This window comes from Coptis chinensis, chromosome 6 (genome assembly GCF_015680905.1).
Source record: "Coptis chinensis isolate HL-2020 chromosome 6, ASM1568090v1, whole genome shotgun sequence".
Classification (NCBI taxonomy): Eukaryota; Viridiplantae; Streptophyta; class Magnoliopsida; order Ranunculales; family Ranunculaceae; genus Coptis; species Coptis chinensis.
In genome coordinates, this window is record NC_141461.1 from 61102768 (window position 1) to 61123714 (window position 20947).

Below are 20947 nucleotides of genomic sequence, written 5' to 3' on the forward strand. Positions count from 1 at the left end.
GCGTTGTAAGGCGACTTGATATCGAGGGACGTTGAACGCGTGTTGAAGGTTAATTGTCTTCGGGGAGCCCATCGAGGCGGGAGTATGATGTCTCCTATCGGGTCGGCCTGGAGCCATTGAATCCGAAGAGGGTGCGATTGGGTCTATGAAGACCGACTTTGGCAAGTTTATCTCTTGGATCGTGTGGTAGAACAAAATATCGCAGGAGCTGCCAGGATCTATCAAAACTCGCTTGACGGTCCAGTCGCTGATTTTGACGTGGACCACAAGTGCGTCGTTATGCGGGAGGCAAACCTTGCCGAGGTCGGCCTCTGAGAAGGTGATGTCTCCTGTCCTGCGTGGCGCGGGTGTGGCCTGTGAAGAAAAGTTGTAAACTTCGTGAAGGGTGCCAACGCGCCTTCTCTTTTCTCGCGAACTTGAGACGGAATCATCTTGAAGTGTGATCATGTGGATGGTTCTGTCATACTCGCGACCTCTTGATGGCTGACGGCGATCTTGACGGGAGCGTTCTCTGGAACGTCCTCTGCTGTGAGGACGACTTTGGGACCGCGGATCGCTACGTCGGGGTGGGGATCTGTTTTGTATTCTGCGGGCCATGAGCTTGTAACGCAGGTCGCCGTCGGGTATATTGGTGTATTGCTTGATGTGTCCGGCTTCAACCAGGTCCTGCAAATAATGCTTGAGCCCCCAGCACACGTCGGTCTCATGGCATCTAGCACGGTGAAACGCGCAGTAGGGCTGGTCGGGGCGATCTGCTGGCTGTCTTATCTCCGGTCGGTAGAAGGCAACTCGCTTGATCTTCTCTAGTATGTAACTAGGAGATCTGGTGAGCACGGCGAACTCTCGGTTATTGCTTGGTTTGGGTTTGGAGGATTGCCCTTGTTGTCGGGGTCGCTTTTTGGAGGATGATGTTACCTCGTAAACCTCTCCCTCTTCGCTTCTTCTTTTTGGTTACGATCTTTCAAACCTTCTTGCGGCTTGATGTATTTATCAACTCGAAGGTGTCTGATTTACGCCGGCGTTTACGGGGCCGGTCTTTCGGAGGCGATCGGTGAGTCGGTATTGCGAGTCGCGGCGGTTGTGAAAGCCATTGCGAAGAAAATGACTCTTTGAGGCCGCTTTCCATGTCCAAAAGTTACGCTTTTGAACCGGCTTAGGAAGGAGTCAGGTTTCCTCCTTACCAAGAGCGAAATGGAAGAGTGAATTGAGATTACCCTTCTTACGCCCCTGTTATGGACGTATTGGCTTCGCAAATCGTCGGTGAAGCTGCTCAAACTTTTATTGAGTCGCCTCGAGGGAAGAAGAACCCGTCGAGTGGGCCATCTTTTAGACTCACGGAAATAGTCCGCGAATGGAGATGGTCGAACTCGGTGCACCGTAGAGTGCAAGACTTTGAACATACGGCTATATGCTAGCTTTGGGCAAGTCGGCCGCCGTCGTACATCGAACCGTGGTTGGACAAAGTCCGGAGGAGAGACTTTGTGAAGTATTTCAGCAACAAATGGAGATCTTGGCGGTAGGTTTTCGGCATCTTTGCACTATCCGGGTGGAATCTTTCTTTACCGCGTTTTTGTCGAGCCTTTGGTTCATTTCGGTGATCTCGTTGGTCGACGTTGATGACGCCGTCCTCTGCGCAGTGACACCTAGTGGGTTACGTGTATCCACCGTGCATGTAGTGTGGCGTTTTCTTGCCCGAGCTCGGCTATTTGCTCGCTCACCGTCCCTAGTTGGCTGCTAAAAAGGTGGAGTTGAGCTTCGAGGCTTGCCATGCCGTGGGCTTGAGAGTTTTGGCTCTGATTTGTTTGAAAATGGTCCGGTTTCTCAAGTAATCGAGACCACGGCGGCCCAATGTAAAGGTGTGATATGGTTTTCCTTACAAACGATCACCGGGGACTGGAATAGATTATTGGATGAGACCGAGTTCGACTTGAGAGCGAACTGCCTACGTATCTTACTCTGGGTTGTATGGGGGAGAGTAGAATCAGGTCTGGCGTAATTCATATGAGAGGTATTTATAGAGATTGAGAGTGTATTCTTGCTCACCACGTGTAAAGGATGTCCCAAATGAGGGGTGGAGATTAGGATCACATGTGAGAACTGCCCTCCTAGGTCTGCTGTAATGATGTGGAGTGGCAGTCTGTACAAGTAACTTGCGGCCGTGACCAGTGGCTGACGGTCAAAATATGTGCAAGTACACCTTTAGTCATGATTGCTTCGGATAGGGAATCCGTGTCACTTCCTCGTGTAGTTCGCGTGATACTGCGATCTGTCTGTAGCGTTCTACTAGCTCATGGATGCGACCTGGATCCATAGGTCGATGTGTCATTCCCACCATGTTAGGCGCGTGCTGGATAGAGAATATCACTCCCCTACATGTAGCATACTCACACAATGAGTCAATGACTTCTGTTAAGGGTCATCCTTCGAAAATATTGACCTAAAAGGCTAGAACACAGCCATCTCCGTCAAAGGGCTACTTATCCAAACTTCTTGGCTACAGGCCTATTTCTTTTCCTTTGGGTGTCAAAATGCAGATACTTGCCCTAATCCCGCAAGCAATAATATAGAGAAACAGGGTTTAGTAATTGTATAGTAGATCCTCTCATGTTCATAATAGGGCATCTACTTTTACAGTTTTACACCACAAACCATGGATCAGAGTTAAATTTTCCTAGGATAATACCACCCATCATTATAACTTTAATTACCAAAATTAAAATCATGGAAACAACAAATGGCCAAGTTTTGTTTTGGTGTGAACGTCAACTAAGGGATAAGCTATACATTCTCGAAAGCACATGCAACTGTTCACAGTCACCATTGCACATAGAGATAAACCTATCCCTCTTCCCAAACAAACTGACATAGCAAGACCTACAATTTTTCTTGATTAAATGGAAAGTATGAACAAAACCTTATCCCCTTAATTGTTGGATACATAACCTTTCTCCTTTGCCGCACTTGTGGCTGCCAAAAGAAACTTTCCAAGCTCCGCAGCTGCAAAAATAATTCCCTTGTCTTCAACCTTTCACCCTAACACAGCATAGAAGTGAGATTTTAAGGGCTTGGCCTGATTAAATCTTAAATAGTTACATGCTAAAGGCCATTGAATTAGGACCCAGAGGAAGAAGAATAAGCATCTTGACTATAAGACTCACTTGGCATTTTCTTTTGTGTCTTCTTCAGTCTCCTCACTTGTTGTATTCAAGGTTGTTAGCTTCCCGAATGATTCCTTTGCATCTCCAAAGTAGTCCTTTACTTTGTCAAGGACAGTTTTAAGTTTGTCTGGTGTTGGAAGCTGAAAACAAGATCATACTGCCAACTAAATTTAGAAGAACAAAATCCAAGATTATTACTGCAAGTTACGCTGACTGAACAGATCATGTGATTGATCAATTACAAACGAGACGTCATCAATGTAACAAGGAAATGCACATTCAAAGCTTTCTATAATTTTTACGTCATAACTCCCGTTCACATTCCCTCTAAGAAGCAACTAAAACACACACTGAAACTTCAGATTCTTGATTACCTAAATGCAGCGACATAAAAAGACAATAGATAAAGAATGAGTAGTCCATAAGAACCCTTCTCCTCTTATGTATATTTTGTATATATCTATGAAAATAAGTGATGTCAACTTAATAAGTTTGGACCACAAAATACATACGCGATATACTTGAGCATCCCACGACACAGACATAAGTAGTAACACCACAATTCAAAATTGATACAGGGAACTCTCACATGCCCCCTCCCACTGGCTCAAGATGGAACATGCAATCTTCTTCTTTTTCTTTTTTTGAAAATAAACTAGCTTGAGGCTCCATAAAAATGCAGCCTACTTGTGTCTCTCACTTTCTCCTTTGAGAGGATTGAGACCAATTGAACCGCTTTTTCTTGTATCTCATTGTTGAAGCATTTGGTAGGACTTTAGAGTGGGTCATTTCATTAGGCATTAATGTGGGGAGAGCCAATATTATAGTCACTCATTTACAGTTTGCTGATGATACCAATATATTTATAGGAAATAGGTGGATCAAATGAGATACCTTTTAGTTCTTCTTTCTCGCCTGAGGGTGGTGTTTCATTTGAGGATTAATCTTGCAAATAGCACGGGGTACTCTCACATGAACACCCCCTGCTTTCCTAGGTATGCATACACACATTTGTAGGTGTTTAGCTCTACTTTCTACTTTCTACGTTCAAGGTGAGCATCATATGCAATCCACTCATAAATGAAAACCAAAAGAAAACCAAAAGGAACTAGAACCAGCTCCTAATGTTTTTAATTCCGCAGTTCAAGCTATTATAAGCATTTCATCCTCTGAAGTCTCATCATTCTAATGCGGTATACAGCAAGTTGGGCTAAGAAAGATTTTCAGTGCCTACCAAGGAAATAAGAGAAAATTTTTGTTTCAAAATAATTTAATAGATGGATACTTTACCCTTAAATTATTTTGGTTCTTTGACGACCTTGAGAAAGTTTGAAATATAACCATTTCTTTGAAACATATACCCATGATCTTTAGATGCTTTGATGAATTGTTTGTAAGCACAAATTTAATAGAGAGGATCATGAATCACATATTATTTCACATAACATGAAGAATGTAAATAATGAATCATAGCAAAAATAATGTGTAGAATCCGATAATGAATAGCAAATCACCGTACCCATAACCGGTTTACAGACCCATATAACTTGTTTTTGGCTATATATAATTCGTTTTAAGTCTGTTTTTAACACATAAATAGCCATTATGTAGGTTTTTACGAATCCCACATTATAGAAAAGCTTAAAACATGTTTTGAATTTGTTTGGGAACAATCTAAGGTATATGAATGCATGCTCTATTTAACGAAGAATACATGATGAAATTCAATCGATCATTTTCCGCTACATATCACGTTTTAATTATATGAGCATATTTATGATATTAATGTTGTTACTCATTATAATATTATTGATGTCAATTAAGAACATGGTATACACAATTTACCGTTTTGGTAGCCGCCAAAGTGGGCCTAAAACCTTAAGAATTTGTGAATGCCATATTATTGTTGATGACAAACTTAAATTCATTTTAGATATTTGAAGTCATTTTTTATTTTAACATTGTCAGATATATCTATATGATTTTTTAAGGTTTGTCAAGTTGAGCTGAGCTTGCATGCATTACTTGTTCGTTGTGTTCAATAGCATGCATACGATAAGATGATTATTTCTATTATGTTACCAATAACGTTGTCTATTAATTCCCAATTCAATGATGGTTGCATAGTGAAAATAATTTGCACCCGTTATTAATTCATACATTATGATAGTTTGTTTATTATTCCGCTACATATTTATATTTCACTATGATTATGAATTTTTTATCAATGTCATTCCATAATTTGGTAATCGCAGATTAACTTTGGGGCTGCCAAAGTGGCCTAATATTATGATATTGTGAATACCTTATTATATTATTGCTATTGACATTGAATTGCTACTATTTATGATAACAAATAGCAATCCATTGGGATTATCATGGTGATTATTGTCATTTCACGAGTTGATATTTGCGAATATTATCGTTTGGTAGTCACCAAAGTGACCATAATATCAAAAAGTTGTAAGTATCAATCGTATTATCGTTAATGACATTATTTTACAATTTTCTAATCATGAGGAATGTTTTATTGGCCCAAAGGTTGATAATCATTTCATTGGTTAGGAAATTGAGATAGGGTAATCCGTTTGTATTTTTAATTGGAACTAAACTGGATATCCAAAGGTAACAGACTTATCCAATTTTGATATATAATATTATTTAACCCTATTATAATAATATTAATATGTGAGTGAACGCTTTGTGTGTTGCATCATTAGCCTAAAGGCAATGTTGTAATGATACTACTTTGTTCATCACTTCATTTTAAGATTTACGTGTTGTATATCAAAGTGTTTATATAGTTAGCATTATTTTTCTGAGTCCCTATTCATAAAGTTTGTAAAAATCTAAAATGTCTAAGAGTTTCTGATATGATATATCTATATATGAAACTTTTAGAACTTAGCTCACAATGTGGGTTAAACCAAAATTTAGTTAAGAATGTGATGAGTCTTTACATTGAATGAATTTCTTACATTCTTCGTTTAGGCAATTCCAAAATTCGTTTTAGTACGATGAAGGGCAATGGAATGTCATTAGGTTGACCAAATTGGTCATTTAAGAAGAGGTAAGACTTAAACTTTAAGGATAATTCATCTTATGTGTTAAGGACCAAGACATAAGGAGAAGAGATTGTCCAAGCTAAAATGACCTACTCACGTTATTTAGGTTTTTAAAGAAGAATAAGACATGAAGTGCTTTTATTTCATTAAGAAATTGAAGCATCTTCAGAAAGACTGTCATAACGGAATGGTATGATTTGAAATAGAGAGTCAACACTTTGCTTTTGTATTTTCGAATCAAACCATATTCTTCTAATACTTGGTGTATCTACTTAAGTGTTACTGTACATGTTCTTATTATGATGATAATGGATGATCATTTTGATATGGAAATGGAATATATATATATATATATATATATATATGAGTCTTTTCACCTTTATTCATTATCGAACCTTATGTGATGACTTATACTAACAAAGAATTCCATAACCATTTGAATGGAACCTCAATGATCATACATCTTCGAGTTGGAACTAACTGTAGCTAAGTTAGACGTGTCGTCTTTATTGTGGCATAAAAGACTTAGCTTGGAAACATCTTTAAGACAATTATTAATAGATTGGTAGAGTGTATGATTATTCTGGATCTTAGTTTACTAATCTTTTAGGTGAATGTGTGTGAATTGTATTAATGAAAATGATTCAAACACATCCCTAAAGAGCTACAATAAGTTTCAACATTTGTATCCATTCTACCACTTAATATTTCCTGATGAAGTTATCTTAACACACTTACAGATGAAAATTCACATCATGATTGTGTCGATTTATTACATAATAAATCTCTTTAATGTACATTCTTAAGTTTGAGAAGCAACTAGACATAAAGTGAAGATGTCATAGCTAATCGAAGTGGTGAATATTACTAAAGCTAAACTCCATGTCCTGGCGTATCTGTAAAGTTTCTAGAAAGGCGCGACCTTTATAGACATAGTTAAGAGAATGTTAAGTAAATCATTTTATACCCATGTCTTTGTGGATTGAAACTCTAAAAGCCATTATGTATGTATAAAGTTTCTATAAAAACAGTTCTGAAGAACTTCTTTTATAGAAACATATTAAGGCAACTGCAAGTTAAGGATGCTTAGCGAAGTTAGAGTTTTATATTCTCTATGAAAGAAAATTGGATTTTCCATCAAGTTATTGGTTGCCTTAGAAAATCCAAAGGGTATTTACTTATCTAACTATGGTACAAGAATAATTGAAACTAATAATGTTAGATTCTCTAAGATTGGTGAAATATAGATACCACAAAGATATTGTGACGCAATTCAGAAATGTGGTAAATATAGAAGTTTGGGTGCTTGTCCCCGTACCTTTCACTTCTAAGAAAGTTGTTGTTCCTCGGAAAACAGTGTTTAGTAATATATATACTTGAAGGTCAGTGGGAGTTAGTTTATAATTTCAATCTTGTATGTTTATGACTTTTACGCTAAACAACTGTGATTTTGGTTTATTACACAAAACTAAGAATATTGAAGAGGCAAATTATGGAGTTGTCTCAGAAAACATATATATCTTAGTAAACTTCCTTATAGATTATCTATATTGATTTGTTCAGCTACTAACGTACTTTATATGAATAGGTGACTATCTGCTCACATTTATGATGATTTATCACATATTCCTGTGATTGAATGTTTAAACTCAGATCAGACAGATTATCTTGTTACTACTGAGCTTGTGGTTTGTTTTGAAGCCACAATTTATGATATATAGTGTGCATATTATCTTAGAGCTTGGATTAGTTGTTTACATTATTGCCAAGTTGCTAAAACTTATGTTGCACCCTATCTTCTCCAAGAGTTATACTCAAGATTTAGGTGCAAGATTGGATTTGGAGAACACTTATGAATTGTAGAAACATCGAGTGTATACTGATGATAATAGCACCAACTTATAATAATTGATCCATTAACCATTTGGTTTCTATCAAACACGTATAATTATGAAATGTCGACTAAAATAAGAGTATTTGATATAACCCATGACGCAATGATGGTTAATTGGATTGAAATTTTATGTTTATTTCATCTAACACCGAAAGAGCTCAATTATCATGTTTCTATTATTTCTGTTTCATTAGTGGGATGTACGTACTTATTATGAATGAAACAAAATATTATTATTGAACACTAATAGGCAATAAATTTTTTGCCTAACTTTTCACTTATAGATCATATTAAAGTTGATAATGACGTGGTATATGGAAGAAAAGATGTCGCACACGTGCATATTTGACATAATACCGCCATAAATCATATTAGTAATTTGTTTGATAATGATATTATGATAACCAAATTATGTAAAGGCATGTATTGGACATATTTTCAAAACGCGAACGCAATTATGTTGTTTTTATTGTTAACCCACATGAGTCGTTTTACAAAACATTTTATAAAATAAAATCCCTGTATAGTTTTGTCATATAGACCAAGTGGGAGAATGTAAGATATGATATAATAGTCCAAAGATCACTATATCATATCCTCCATAAAGTGGTCAACAAGTCAAAACCTTATAGAGTTTCGGTTTCTAAATTGATGTGGGTTACTCCTTAAGTAAATATCCTATTACTCATGCCTTAATTGCATTGGCTAATTAAGAGGAAGGTTAAATAACTTACTCCACCAATTATGGGAAGGTGGAAGACTAAAAGACTTTGAAACCACCATCCTCTCTCCATCCTTTATATAGGAGTGAAACCCCATATTTCTCTACAACAACAATCAACACATTAAAGCTTATAAAGGTTTGGAAAGAGGACGGTGGTTTCAAAGTCCTTTAGTTTTCCACCTTCCCATAATTGGTGGAGTAAGTTATTTAACTTTTTTCTCTTAATTAGCCAATGCAATTAAGGCATGAGTAATAGGATATTTACTTGAGGAGTAACCCACATCAATTTAGAAACCGAAACTCTATAAGGTTTTGACTTGTTGACCACTTTATGGAGGATATGATATAGTAGTCTTTGGACTATTATATCATATCTTACATTGTTATCTTCCAACTACTTCCCCTTCCGTTGTATATAATAAGCAACTTTAACACTTGGACTTTCCCAATGAAATAATTCTTCAAAATGTGTTTCGTCATTGTGAGATAATATGCAGAGGGAAGAAACCTCACCTCAATAACATCTGAAGTAGAAAGTGCAGCTCTCAAATTGCTATTTTCCTGCCATTCAGTATAAAACTATGAGTAAATATTTTCTTTCTCCTTGCTAAACTGGAAAACCGTTAATCAAAACTATAGTATTTTATGACAAGATTACTTACAACAAGTTTGTAGCCATATCTAAACTCATTGCATGCACGCAATACACGATGCTGCCGAAATGCCGTCTGTTGTAAAGCTTTCTCATCCTGGTTAGATTACAGACCACCTGAACTTCAGTTATGCATGAGATCTAGCTTAAAATATCTACATAAGATCTCAGCCAAAGGTTATGCTTTCTCCATATTCAATTGTAAGCAAGAAAAAAGATGGAAATACAATGAGAAAAACAGGTTTAAACAAATGTCTTACTTTGTAGATAACAGCTGCAATGTTCCTCGCAATTGTTTCCTTGTAAATATATTTTCCTAAAAAGTTATCTTTGGCTGCAATCATAATCTTTGCAGTGGTCCCACCTGTGATAAGGCTAAGTGGATACCAAAGATAAACCTGTTCATATGCAGATGGCCCATGACAAATGTTAAATAACAATCAGAAAAATGCAGAAGATTAACCATACATTCAGAAAGGAACACGAATAACGGAAGAATCCTCCTTTGAGTGATTTGTTAAACTAAACTGTTGGATCTCACATGCATTTCACGTGTTCATCATATCAGGCGTGTGGACAAAAATTGTAAAGTCCCTTATTCCGATAGCGATAAAGCTATGCATTAATATATGTAGTGAGCTCTCGCCCCCTTAATAGTGCCCATGCCTTTTGAGTCAAAACCCTGCACCATTAACGATGACGCCAAGTTTTGGTGGCTAGGTTGGGGTCTGTGTCAGGCTAGGGTAAATTTGAGGCAACTATCCTGGGTCCAAGGTTTGGCTGAGCACCGAGGCTGACACATTAGAATGAAAGTTTATATAATTGCATATTAATCCTCATATTAGAAGTTCTTTATTTACCGTTAGGTGTTTCTCTAAGCAGGATAAAATTGGAGGAAAAGACACTGATTAATAAATATGCTGCGGTGGAACAAGTGCAAAGGACTTAATCGAGTAACTACAATGCAGTGGAAAATAAATTGTACGAAAATCAAGCATTCACAGGACACGGGAATAAACATGATCAACTAATTAATTTATACTTTAAAGTATAGGCAACCAACCAAATACCATGGTTATCAATTCACTAGAAGGTTTGTTTCTTTGCTCCCACTGTCATAGTAGCTCCACGCTTTGATGTCCCTTCTTGTCATCACCGCAATTTTTCAATTTGGAAGTGAGTTTAAGGATTTTCTTTTCAAATTGATCTCAAAGACCAAACTGAAACTTCATCCCATTTAAATGACATAACAATATTATATAATTTACAGCAGAATCCACAAGCAGTTAATTATACTTGATAAGAAAGAACAGACAAATAAGAAAAGAAAACAAATGAAGTAATTAACGAGAGAGAGAGCTGACGTTAGCCATGCGGATGAAAATGAGGAACTTGGGGTTGCCATCTTCTTCGAGTTTAGGCAAAGCAGGAAGTTGAGGACGTTGGAATTGACGAGACTGCATTCCTTTCTTACCCTTGGCTTGAACCACCAGCATGGCATGCTGGCGCTGCTTTTTCTGCTGCTGCTGCGTAGAGATAAGAGAGTGGTGGACTAAAGATTCTCTTTCTTGATGAACTCCATTACTTCTTCTCCTCCAACTTATGGAGGATGATAATGGAAGTTGAGCCACTTGAGACATACCGGCACTACTTCAGCTAAGAAAATGCCCACTTCTCTCTATATAGACTATATATATCTCGTCTACTTTTTAGAGTGATCTTCGCTTGACGTGGTGGTGGATGAGGAGACAAATCATCTATCAAATACAGACGTCTCTCTAACTTTACTCTTATCCATAATATCTAGTTGGAATGACTGTGTGTCCAAGTGTCCTGCATGCCTCCAGTAATTTTGTGTTTGGGGGCTATTTGACAAAAGAAGAAAATATAGGGGGTATCTACGTCGTCTTATATGTTGTTATTAGATTTGGTGAATGCACGGACTGTCATTTACTCGTATTAATACCATATCTGCTCAAATTTTATAGTAATTCTGCTTCCATTGTGGGCAAGACCTTGGTAGACGGTGGTGGATATGAAAGTCTACAGGATCCTTACCTAGGTTTTAAACCTCTGCAATCGGAGCGTAAGAAGTTTTCCTATGGGGAGAGGCCGAGCCGAGACTATGTACCCTACCAATGGGAATATGGGATCAAGGCTTACTTAGTTCCACGCCAAGGAATTGGATGTATATACAGGGCAGGCTTTCTCTTAAAAGGAATTGGACATGTTACATAGTGTGTTGAGCAGTTTATATAGAGTCTTGCATAGTTTATATAACGGATATGTCCGTTTAAAAGCCTGAATATATATAATAGGTTAAAGAGATGGGTGAGCCTCTATATATATAATAGGTTAAGGAGATGGGTGTGGTAGCGATGATAATGAACAAACTACAATGATGCGCCTCCTTTTTTAATGTGGGGAAGGAGAAGCCCTTTTCTCAACCTCTTTTTTGTGTCCTCTCTTGGGCAGTCCATTGAAGACCCTAGATCCTGCTACTAATATGTCAGATTGTAGGCTTCCATGTGTAGCCTTCTAGACCGCTGAATGCCCACCATTATAACAGTTGAGTCGAGGCACTTCTATTCTAGCGGGCAAATTCTGTATGCAATGTTGTAATACGCAGCCTTCCTAGCTTTAATTGAAAAGATGGACACCGATTTTTCAAGGGTATTCTACTGGAATTTAACATTCCCCACAATCCCACCTTCCATTTTTTGCGGTATTCAGTGCCAATGCGGTTGCATGCATTTAAGTGTGTATAAGGTATCCAGTTGGGATTCCATGGGTTAATGAAGTCCGGAAGAGTGGATTTCTCCATTTGGTTTTGATTTGCACCTCTGGATAGTAGGACCAAAAAAAACACGTCATAATCAGCCCAGGTGAGTTGCGATTACGTTAAATTTAACAGGTGACAGACACCTGCATGAAACAGCTAAGCATCAATCACTGGCTTTTAAGATTCAGGTCAATGAATTGTTGTAATAGTCTTCCAGCCAGTATCACTAGTACACGCCTTTACATGCACTAACCCTATAAACTAGATAGTGTTCTACATGTATACGGGGAATCTCATATATCCAAGTAAACCATCTTTTTTCTTCCTAATTAACAGGGCAGGAAGCATCCCAGTAGCTTACATTTGGTGTGGTCGCTTTAACTGCCATGCCTGCAAACCCAAATAGCCAATAAATTACAATGTGCTGGATCCAAGAGAATTTACGCATGAAATAGTGAAATACAATATCACCTTCCCAAGGGAAATGTTGGAGCTGTGCGGCAATGCAACTTGGAATTTGTTTCATTATCCTTCCCAGCTCTGCGACAGAGAGAGAAGTTTAGACAACAAAAAAGAAAAAAAAAATGATTGAATAAAAAACTGTGTATGGTGGACTTGGTGGTCATCTAAAGAAGAAACAAAATGAACAGGGAAAGGTAAGTAGACATAAGGTCAAAACAAGGCAAACCTGTAATCGTGAATGTTTATCCACAAACTGAAAAGGTGTGTTTGGTTCAAGGAAAGGCCGAACAGAAAATAAAAGATTTATCGGTTGCAATTTCTGCTTGTTCGGTTGTGTAGAACAAAAAAAAAAGTACTGCAGAAAGAGCTAGTAAGCATGCACACTCTGACACATGTTAAGCACTTCAAGATTGCCCATTCTTTTAACCTACAGATATATCTCGTTTACTTTGGTAAAAAAAAGTGGATTATGTATCAGAGATATTACTATCATTTACCTGATTTAACTACAGATATTGTTCCATACATCGGGATATGAAGCCATTCTATCAAGTTCTATTGATCAAAGATAATTAGTTAACTACTAATATTTCCAAGTTAATGATCATGGGAATTAAACTTGAGTGCACAAAAAAGAAATAGGATTCAATGTTCTTACGCATCCTCATTGTTGGAGCTGTCACTAAACGCATCAGAACCGGAGCAAAGATTGCAAGGATCACTAATGCAGAAAAATGTTTCAAAAGATGATTTATGAGGAAATGATAATCCAAGTTTATTCAGTGGCCTGATCCTCAAACAGATTGCACGTGAATCGGCACCAGAACTTAACCTTCTCTGAAACCTTACTTTCTTTGGAAAACAGCTTGGCTGCTGATTCTCTTGTTCTTGAATGGAGAGAAGCTGAGTTTCTCTTTTCACGTACTCTAGTTTGGAAGAATGAACACTTGATTCTGACCTATTTGTTGGACCATCTCGTGTTGAGCTACACATTTCTAAAACATTTCCTTCATCGTTTCTTATAGAAGTAGCTGGTTCATTATGCTGAGAACAGAGAGAGGACAACTGAGCCCCATTACCAGATGGACTAGTTTCAGTGGCCACAATAGCTCTTCCAGAGGTGAAGTCAAAATTATCTGTCTGGATTTCATCCTCTATAGTTAAAGGAATTCTGCGGGTGCAACTGAATATACAGAACGATGGTTTCTTAAACTTCAAACTCTTCCTCACAGAAGCACAAGGTAAAACACTTATTCTAATCTCTACATCACACCCAAGCACAAGTTGAAGTGAACTTGCAATTACTTTCCACGATTTCTCTGCTCTGTAGACATGATCAGGATGAGAGAATTCCACCTCTGCTAGTGCCATACCTAAAATTTAGACAAAACAAAGACCTAAGGTTATACAAGACAGAAGCTGTAATGTCAATCAGAACGGCCACATGCATTCAGTCAAAAGCTATATTCAACTACTTTCTTAAAACATAATGGCAAGAGCGGTGACACATACACATATGCTAACTAATTTAGTTTGAAGAAAAAGTAAGCATGATGAGAATTAAACAAAGGAGACCGTAAAACTTGTTGTGCTTATCTTCCTTTTCTTTGACTTCTACTTATTTTTTTAGCATGGGTATTAGACAGTAATATGTGAATGGAGGTAATATCTACTATGAGAAATATGATAGACTATAAGGAGAAGACATTAATATAGGGAGATCTGACTCTCAGCATTTACATATACCTATTTTCTCAAATGCGGCGCCGGAGGCGGCAACTTTTAGTGAAAATAATTGCAGGTTGTTGGCAAAGGCGTTCCCAAGGTTACCAAATGCATCAGTTGGGAAACCTAGCTAGTGCCTACCTCGCCCCTGACAACATAGATCTATACAAGCCCCAGGACAGTGACAAGACATTTTCTATGTCAATAATGAAACAAAATATTTACGTTAACCAAGAACAAGTTATTTGGAAAGAAATTCTAGACTACTTGCCTTGATTGACACTTATAGAAGACAACCTGCCCTCTTTCTGCAAAAACCTCTTTAGTTTATTTGAGTGGCACCTTTCTAAAACTTTCCTCCAAATGATATCCAACTTCACCTTGGTATCTCTTTGCATCAGTACATTTTGGGACAAAATCTCACAGCACAAACAAGACGAAGAATGTTTTACATCGTCCCCCACTGAATATGTGCTGCAACATCCATCATCTGCACCTGCAAGGAAAACGTTTGCATCCAAGGAATTACGGGGATTATGGGGAAATGATTTGAACAAATGATTAACAGGAATTACGGGGAAAAATCATATTCATCAATCTCACCACTTTGCTGGTTTGTTAAACATCTTCTAAGATTGTTTGCATCCAAGGAAGTAGAATCTACAGCGCTTAACTGTAGAAGTGCTACTGTGAGCCATGTTGCCTGATTCTTTGATGTCCTCAGCTGCTTCTCAGCCTCAGAAAGTAAATTTAAGGCATGCTTCAACTTGTTTATGTCTAATTCAGCTATAATGAAAAAATCACAAAGTTAGAACTGTAATGGCTGTGTAGCCATAAATTTCAAATTGGGAGAAAGAAAAAAAATAAGAATCAACACAAATACTTGTAACAAAATTCAAGATGGAGCTTGTTCTGCTACAACACCCAGTCATGGATGTGTAGCCATAAATTTCAAATTGTGAGAAAGAAAAAAATTAGAATCAACACAAAATTTTCACATTTGTAACAAAATATAAGATGGAACTTATTCTGCTACAACACCCAGTCACAAACACTACTTGAGTATTTATAGTGTACTTTGTTTGGTAAGAGCATCCCCAATGCAGCAAGGTGGCCACATTGTTGGGAAAACTATACGCTCTTGTAACCCTTCTAGCTTTCACTGAATTGAAGAAGTAGGCTGTGTTACTTTGCGGAAACAGGAAGATGATGAGTTTATGACACGCCTCATGAGAGACGTTTGGGGCCGTGATTCACGAAGAGTGGAACAATACAAAGTTACAGAATGTTGTCGGCTGATAATGGATGTGGTCACATAAGTAGTTATGACACCTTGATTAAAACTCCAAAACTGAAAACTTATTAAGTGTTTCGCACAGTTCTTGAGAGGGAATGACATGAAGTCTCCCTTTAGTGGTTACCAGGGTAAGAAAGCTAGTGTTGTGGTTGTTTGATTTGTGTCCATTAATCTACCTATGTTTGTTCTTACAGTTACTAGATTGCTTATTGTCAGTGAAACTTGTCATGCAAGCCATCTAATCTAAATCAGTTAACGAAATCTCTAGGAGGGAATTTTACCTTTATCGACAAGTAGTAATCCAAATATGTTCTAGGTTAACCAAGGATGGAGCTAGTGGTAGAAGAGAGCCCCACACACACACACGATTGTCTGTCTCCATACCTTAAACTTAACTTATGGATTAAATATCAACTTCATTTTTTTTTATCGATAAGGATACGTTCAATGATGTAACAAAGAAGGGATTTCATCAACCCCTCAAGACATTAGCAAGCAGGTATTAAATCCATAACACCATAGCCCTGATAAACAAAAAAAAAGAGACCAATCAAGAACATAGAAAAAGGACAATGTACCCTGTCCACAGCCAACTGGCCACTATCCTCTGTCCCTATGCATCACCATTAGCATCTATGAGCACTTAAAGTATATATGTTCCTCATCGTCAATATCATCAAATTCTTTATATAACTCTGAAAATTTCCCGAGAGTATGAATCTATTATCTAGCCTTAATATCATCACAAAAGACTTGGACTTGATCTTTTGCTACCTTTGGGCCCAAATTTCTCTACAACTCAGAAATTGATCCCCATCTTTGGTCTTTGGTTGCTTCCATTTAAAGACCAAATCCTTGTGCCTCTTCTCCCTCAATCACTCCTTGCTTCCTCCCACCCTATATTTCTTTGCTTCCATTTTTTTATGACCTCTAATAAATAATAATGTATTTCTCCCTGTCATCCTCCTCCCTTCCCCGACCACTACAATGAACCCCACCACTCGTCCACTCTAAATGCCTTCCTCACTTCCAACTCTCTTATCAAACTCCCTTTTTCTACGATTTCTCGTGTACCTCTTAATTCAGTCATTGTGTCATCTTTACCAATTCCAACTCATCTCTTTACCTTTTTCTGCTCCAGCTCCTTGAGCCTCCGTGATTAAATCTTTGAGGCTAGTTATCATTATCTCCCTTCCTCCTTATAAACTTCACGTAATAAATTTTTGTGTTCCAAAAAAAAAAAAAAAAATTTGAGGAACATACTCCTTGACAGTAAGCTACTTGAAAAACTGGATTTATATCTCAATTTACAATAGTAAGGCATCACAGTATAAGATGTAAAGTTCACACCCCCAATCTCAAAAATACCCTTCTAATGGGGGATGAAAACCGTAGGTAAACAGCTATTAACTTCTACGAGGAGTGGAGAATTCTCATCCTGGATACAAGTTGGTAAAAGGCTTGGGTGTCACTTGGAGAGACGTGCGAGTTTAAAATAAGTCCGGACGTCACTCCAAGTGACACCCCTCTTAATTCTAAAAGTAGTGATTTGTGATTTTGAAACTTGGGCGTCACTTAGAGTGACGTCCCTCTTTAACTCCAAGTGACACCCGAGTTTTAAAATCCAAATTTTTTACATTTCTCCATTGGGAACTCTCAAGTGGGGGTATTTTCATTCTATACATATAGTGTGTAGTGAGAGTAGTAAAATCCTAATGGCACCTATGTGGAGCCAATGTGGAGGTGTACTTTTACACTCCCCATTGGAGATGCTCTTACCAATGTACTAGGTGTTGCTTGGTTCCTGTATGTATTCTGATTCTTTCATATATGAGTTCTGACGATTGTGATTTATTTGCTGCCTTATTTATAAGCTATGAGGGACTTCTCAACAAGATGGTCAAAGATTTAGGGTTACAGAGAATATACATCGTAACTTAGAAATAGTAAGCAACTGGAATTTCCGACACACCACCTAAACTTACCCGTATTGGCTCTGAAAAAATGTCTTTTGACTTTAGAAATCCCGATCTGAGATCTCCCAGCAAGAATATCCATGATGAGATTAGCTAGCTGTGAAATAAGCTGCATAGGATCGATCCTTGATCTCATAAGTTCCCTAGCTCTTACGACTGTACTTGAAGTGTCTGAAGAGAAAGAAACATCCAGCAAATCAAGCAATTCCTCATCTGAAACAATTCCAATCTGCACAATGTGAACAGACAGGCGAATTATGACATCTCAGACTAGCATTGTACACATTGAAGATACGCAACATGCTATGTAACGTTAACTCACAAGTTCGTGGGCTAAAGATATTGTGATTCTTTTCCCAAGTAAACTAAGCTGATCAAGGGTGATTTCGGCATTTCGAAGTGAGCCATTAGATTTCGCAGCAATAAAATTCAACGCAGCGTTATCAAAGTCCACACCTTCTTCAACACAGATGTTTGCCAACTTGTTCACAATATCGACATCTTTGATCTTTGTGAAATGGTACATTTGGCACTGTGAAATAGCAGCCCTTGGTAGGCTGTCCAGGTCAGCAGTGACCATCACAAAAACAACATGTCGAGGAAGATCATCTAAGCTATTAAATAAAGTCGACCAAATTTCTCCTTCCAGCAACTGACACTCGTCAATGATGTAGACCTTGTACCTTGAAGAAATTGGTAACTGGCCTGCACTCTTAAGGAGTGATCTGATCCTGTCTGTCCCATTGATTTTTGATGGATCCACCTCTTTTATATCTCTGCTCTTTCTAGATGAGAACAGTCTGCATTCACGGCATAACTGACACGGTCTATGTTCCTCAAGAGAGAGACAATTTAAAGCAGCTGCGAAAATCCTAGACGCTGATGTCTTACCAGTTCCTCGAGGACCATGGAAGAGATAAAAGGAGGATATGTTTCCCTTCCAGATAGCTTTCAAGAGAGAACATGCCACAACTTTCTGTCCCACCATTTCTTCAAAAGATTTTGGCTGAAATTTATGACTGAGACTCCTTGGGCAGTTTGAATATGGAGCAATTTCATTCTTCGCATAAGTGCAGCTCCTTTCATGCCCAGATAGACCAGTCTCCCCACCTCTTGATAACAATGGTTCATCTTCCCTATTGGAAGGAAGATTGGGCTCCCTAGATCTTCGGGTACTCGACCAGCAACAATTAATCCCACATCTGCAGTCATCGTAATCCATAACATCTATATTTTCATTTATAAACAGGGATGTGTTACAACTTGATCCATCGATGCCAATGCTTTCCAAAAGGGATGGACTACTACCTACACAACTCCCCGCAGCATCTCCATTCTCCTTTGATGCTTTGGTTCGTTTAGTGTACAGTGATTTATGGTTGCTTTCAGGTTCATCCTTTTCGGTTCTAGAGGATAATGTTGTTTCACCAAACAACTCCAACTCCTCCAAATAATCTGTGGAAGCAGAGATGTACGTTAAGTTCAGTGCTTTATCAATCTGATCATTATCATTATCATGCAGTCCGCCGCAATATAACTTGCTTTCATATATGAGATTTGTGTTTGACCTTGAATAGCCTGATTCGTCAACAAAGTTGGATTTCACCGGACCTGAACCTCTCTTTTGAACCCGAGACAACTTCTTGGATGAAAATGACTTGGAACCATGCAATCCCATAACAAAATCCAACTCAGGGTCACTTAGAGGTCCCTCCCTTCTTTCAGTCAAGACGAAATTATGGGACCTACGAGGACTTCGATTGTCCAACACACCTCCATGGGCAGCATTTCCGTGATCAAGAGAAATCCCATTACATGAATCTGTTTCCCATGTAAAATTGTCAACATCAGAAAATTTGGTCGTAGAATTGGTCGAAGGGTCCCTTAGGGACCTAACTCTCCTGAGTGCAACTAAAGTTCTTGAGAAAGGGACATCAACGGAATGCCGTCGCCCATCCCACATTTTCTTGAAAGAAGTTTTTTTTTTCCTTTCAATAACGAAAAATTGAGTTCCAGGTGAAAACCAGCTACAGTTGTGAGTTGCCAACCTGAAGCACCAAACAAAACCCGATTTAACACGTACAAAATTAACTTTTATAATATAATTACAATGTGCAATGTAGCTCAACTCCATGAAACACAGGTCCGCAGTCTCGGAGTTGTGCTTTAGTTCTTCCTACAGAGTGATTTATAAATATTATTTTTTTGTAAAAACAGGACATACATTGCAGTTAATTACCATAAGAAATCAAGTAAAAAGAAAAAGAAACAACAACAAACAAACAAACATATAAACAAGACAATCTTGAACTCACCTTAAAACACCCAAGAAATGGAAAGAACAGAAACAAAAGGGTAACAAATAAGAAGAATAGTGGTGGGGTGTTTATTCATCCAAACTAGTCAATTATATGCAATAAAGAACAGAATATGATCAACATCCAAATAGTGTCCTCACTTCCCATTCATTTACATTTTATCTGGGCTTTCAGCATTAGTACTTCTCGTATCTCTAACCCCATGTTCCGTTTCAAAATGAGTATGAACTATTAACTACTTCCATTTAGGTGTCTTGTGATAGCATGGTCATAAAGTTTCACTAGTTAACGAAAACACTTTTTCTTTTTCTTTCTTTCCGCAATATATAAAACCAACGGAATTCAAAACAATGTAAGCCTAACCTTTTTTTTTACTGATGAAACTGCAGTCGGAAGCAAGCACACTCGGGCTTTAATGAGTGGCAGTAAACAAGAAAAGTGAGGTGAAGTGGCACAACAGTAAATAGCATTAATGACTGAGGGTTTTAAATAACCCATCCATCTCAATAAACGTGACACAGAAGAGAGAGAGAAGTCAGACATTCATTAATAAGTATTTCTGTTTGGTTTTTCTCTGCAAATGTTGGCGTTGCAGAAGGCCTACATGGCAGTTGGTACGTAGACTCATAGTTGTAGACTTGTAGCCAGCATCTAATGATTCTAACCCAAGTTGTTGGCGCGCCCGAAATTGAACCCTTGGAGCCTAGGACAGTTTACTTCGTCTTTATTACTTTAAAAAACACAAGAAAATGGGTAAAAAGCCTGTGTTCCCTATATCAATCTCGTCACGCTTATCTTAGTGCAATTAAGAGATAGTTCAATACTTCAACAGGTCAGAAAACGAAATGGAGGAAATAGGCTGGCTATTCGGCGTGACTGCGTGAGCAACTCAGC

At 38.0% G+C, this 20947-nt stretch overlaps 2 protein-coding genes across 7 annotated transcripts; both read right to left on the reverse strand.

Annotated features, from left to right (window-relative positions):
* Positions 1-2666: 2666 nt before the first annotated feature.
* LOC147493812 (multidrug resistance protein) lies at positions 2667-11340 on the reverse strand. 3 transcript variants are annotated; one of them, XR_015198265.1, is made up of 6 exons: positions 10858-11340; positions 9754-9891; positions 9504-9590; positions 9355-9402; positions 3159-3315; positions 2667-3033 (listed from the first exon to the last, which is right to left on the reverse strand). XR_015198265.1 is itself a non-coding variant. In XM_086565346.1 (6 exons), exons 1-6 carry the CDS (start codon positions 11131-11133, stop codon positions 3021-3023), a joined length of 702 nt encoding a protein of 233 aa, XP_086421472.1. In that variant the 5' UTR covers positions 11134-11333; the 3' UTR covers positions 2667-3020. The 3 variants fall into 3 exon arrangements, 2 of the variants coding, with proteins under 2 accessions (XP_086421472.1, XP_086421473.1); XM_086565346.1 differs by having other exon boundaries at positions 3159-3298; positions 10858-11333; XM_086565347.1 differs by lacking the exon at positions 2667-3033 and having other exon boundaries at positions 3155-3298; positions 10858-11335.
* Positions 11341-11805: 465 nt separating this feature from the next.
* LOC147493813 (AAA-type ATPase family protein) lies at positions 11806-20889 on the reverse strand. 4 transcript variants are annotated; one of them, XM_086565344.1, is made up of 9 exons: positions 20417-20887; positions 18058-19783; positions 17745-17964; positions 15066-15248; positions 14734-14958; positions 13396-14110; positions 12747-12815; positions 12637-12665; positions 11806-12418 (listed from the first exon to the last, which is right to left on the reverse strand). In XM_086565344.1, the coding sequence occupies exons 2-8, from the start codon at positions 19696-19698 to the stop codon at positions 12653-12655; spliced, it is 3066 nt and encodes a 1021-aa protein (XP_086421470.1). In that variant the 5' UTR covers positions 19699-19783; positions 20417-20887; the 3' UTR covers positions 11806-12418; positions 12637-12652. The 4 variants fall into 4 exon arrangements, with proteins under 4 accessions (XP_086421470.1, XP_086421471.1, XP_086421468.1 ...); XM_086565345.1 differs by lacking the exon at positions 11806-12418 and having other exon boundaries at positions 12433-12665; positions 14734-14952; positions 20417-20889; XM_086565342.1 differs by lacking the exon at positions 11806-12418 and having other exon boundaries at positions 12433-12665; positions 20417-20886.
* Between the last annotated feature and the right edge of the window lie 58 nt (positions 20890-20947).

Coding starts and splice junctions, on each gene's coding strand:
- LOC147493813 (XM_086565344.1), bottom strand. CDS start 19,698: ATGTGGGATGGGCGACGGCATTCCGTTGATGTCCCTTTCTCAAGAACT. Junction 15,249..17,744: donor TTTTTTCAGAGCCAATACGG/GTAAGTTTAGGT, acceptor TTTTCATTATAG/CTGAATTAGACATAAACAAG. Junction 14,959..15,065: donor TTTAACAAACCAGCAAAGTG/GTGAGATTGATG, acceptor TTTTCCTTGCAG/GTGCAGATGATGGATGTTGC.
- LOC147493812 (XM_086565346.1), bottom strand. CDS start 11,133: ATGTCTCAAGTGGCTCAACTTCCATTATCATCCTCCATAAGTTGGAGG. Junction 9,403..9,503: donor GATATGGCTACAAACTTGTT/GTAAGTAATCTT, acceptor ACTGAATGGCAG/GAAAATAGCAATTTGAGAGC. Junction 3,299..9,354: donor CTACTTCAGATGTTATTGAG/GTGAGGTTTCTT, acceptor TCTTGTTTTCAG/CTTCCAACACCAGACAAACT.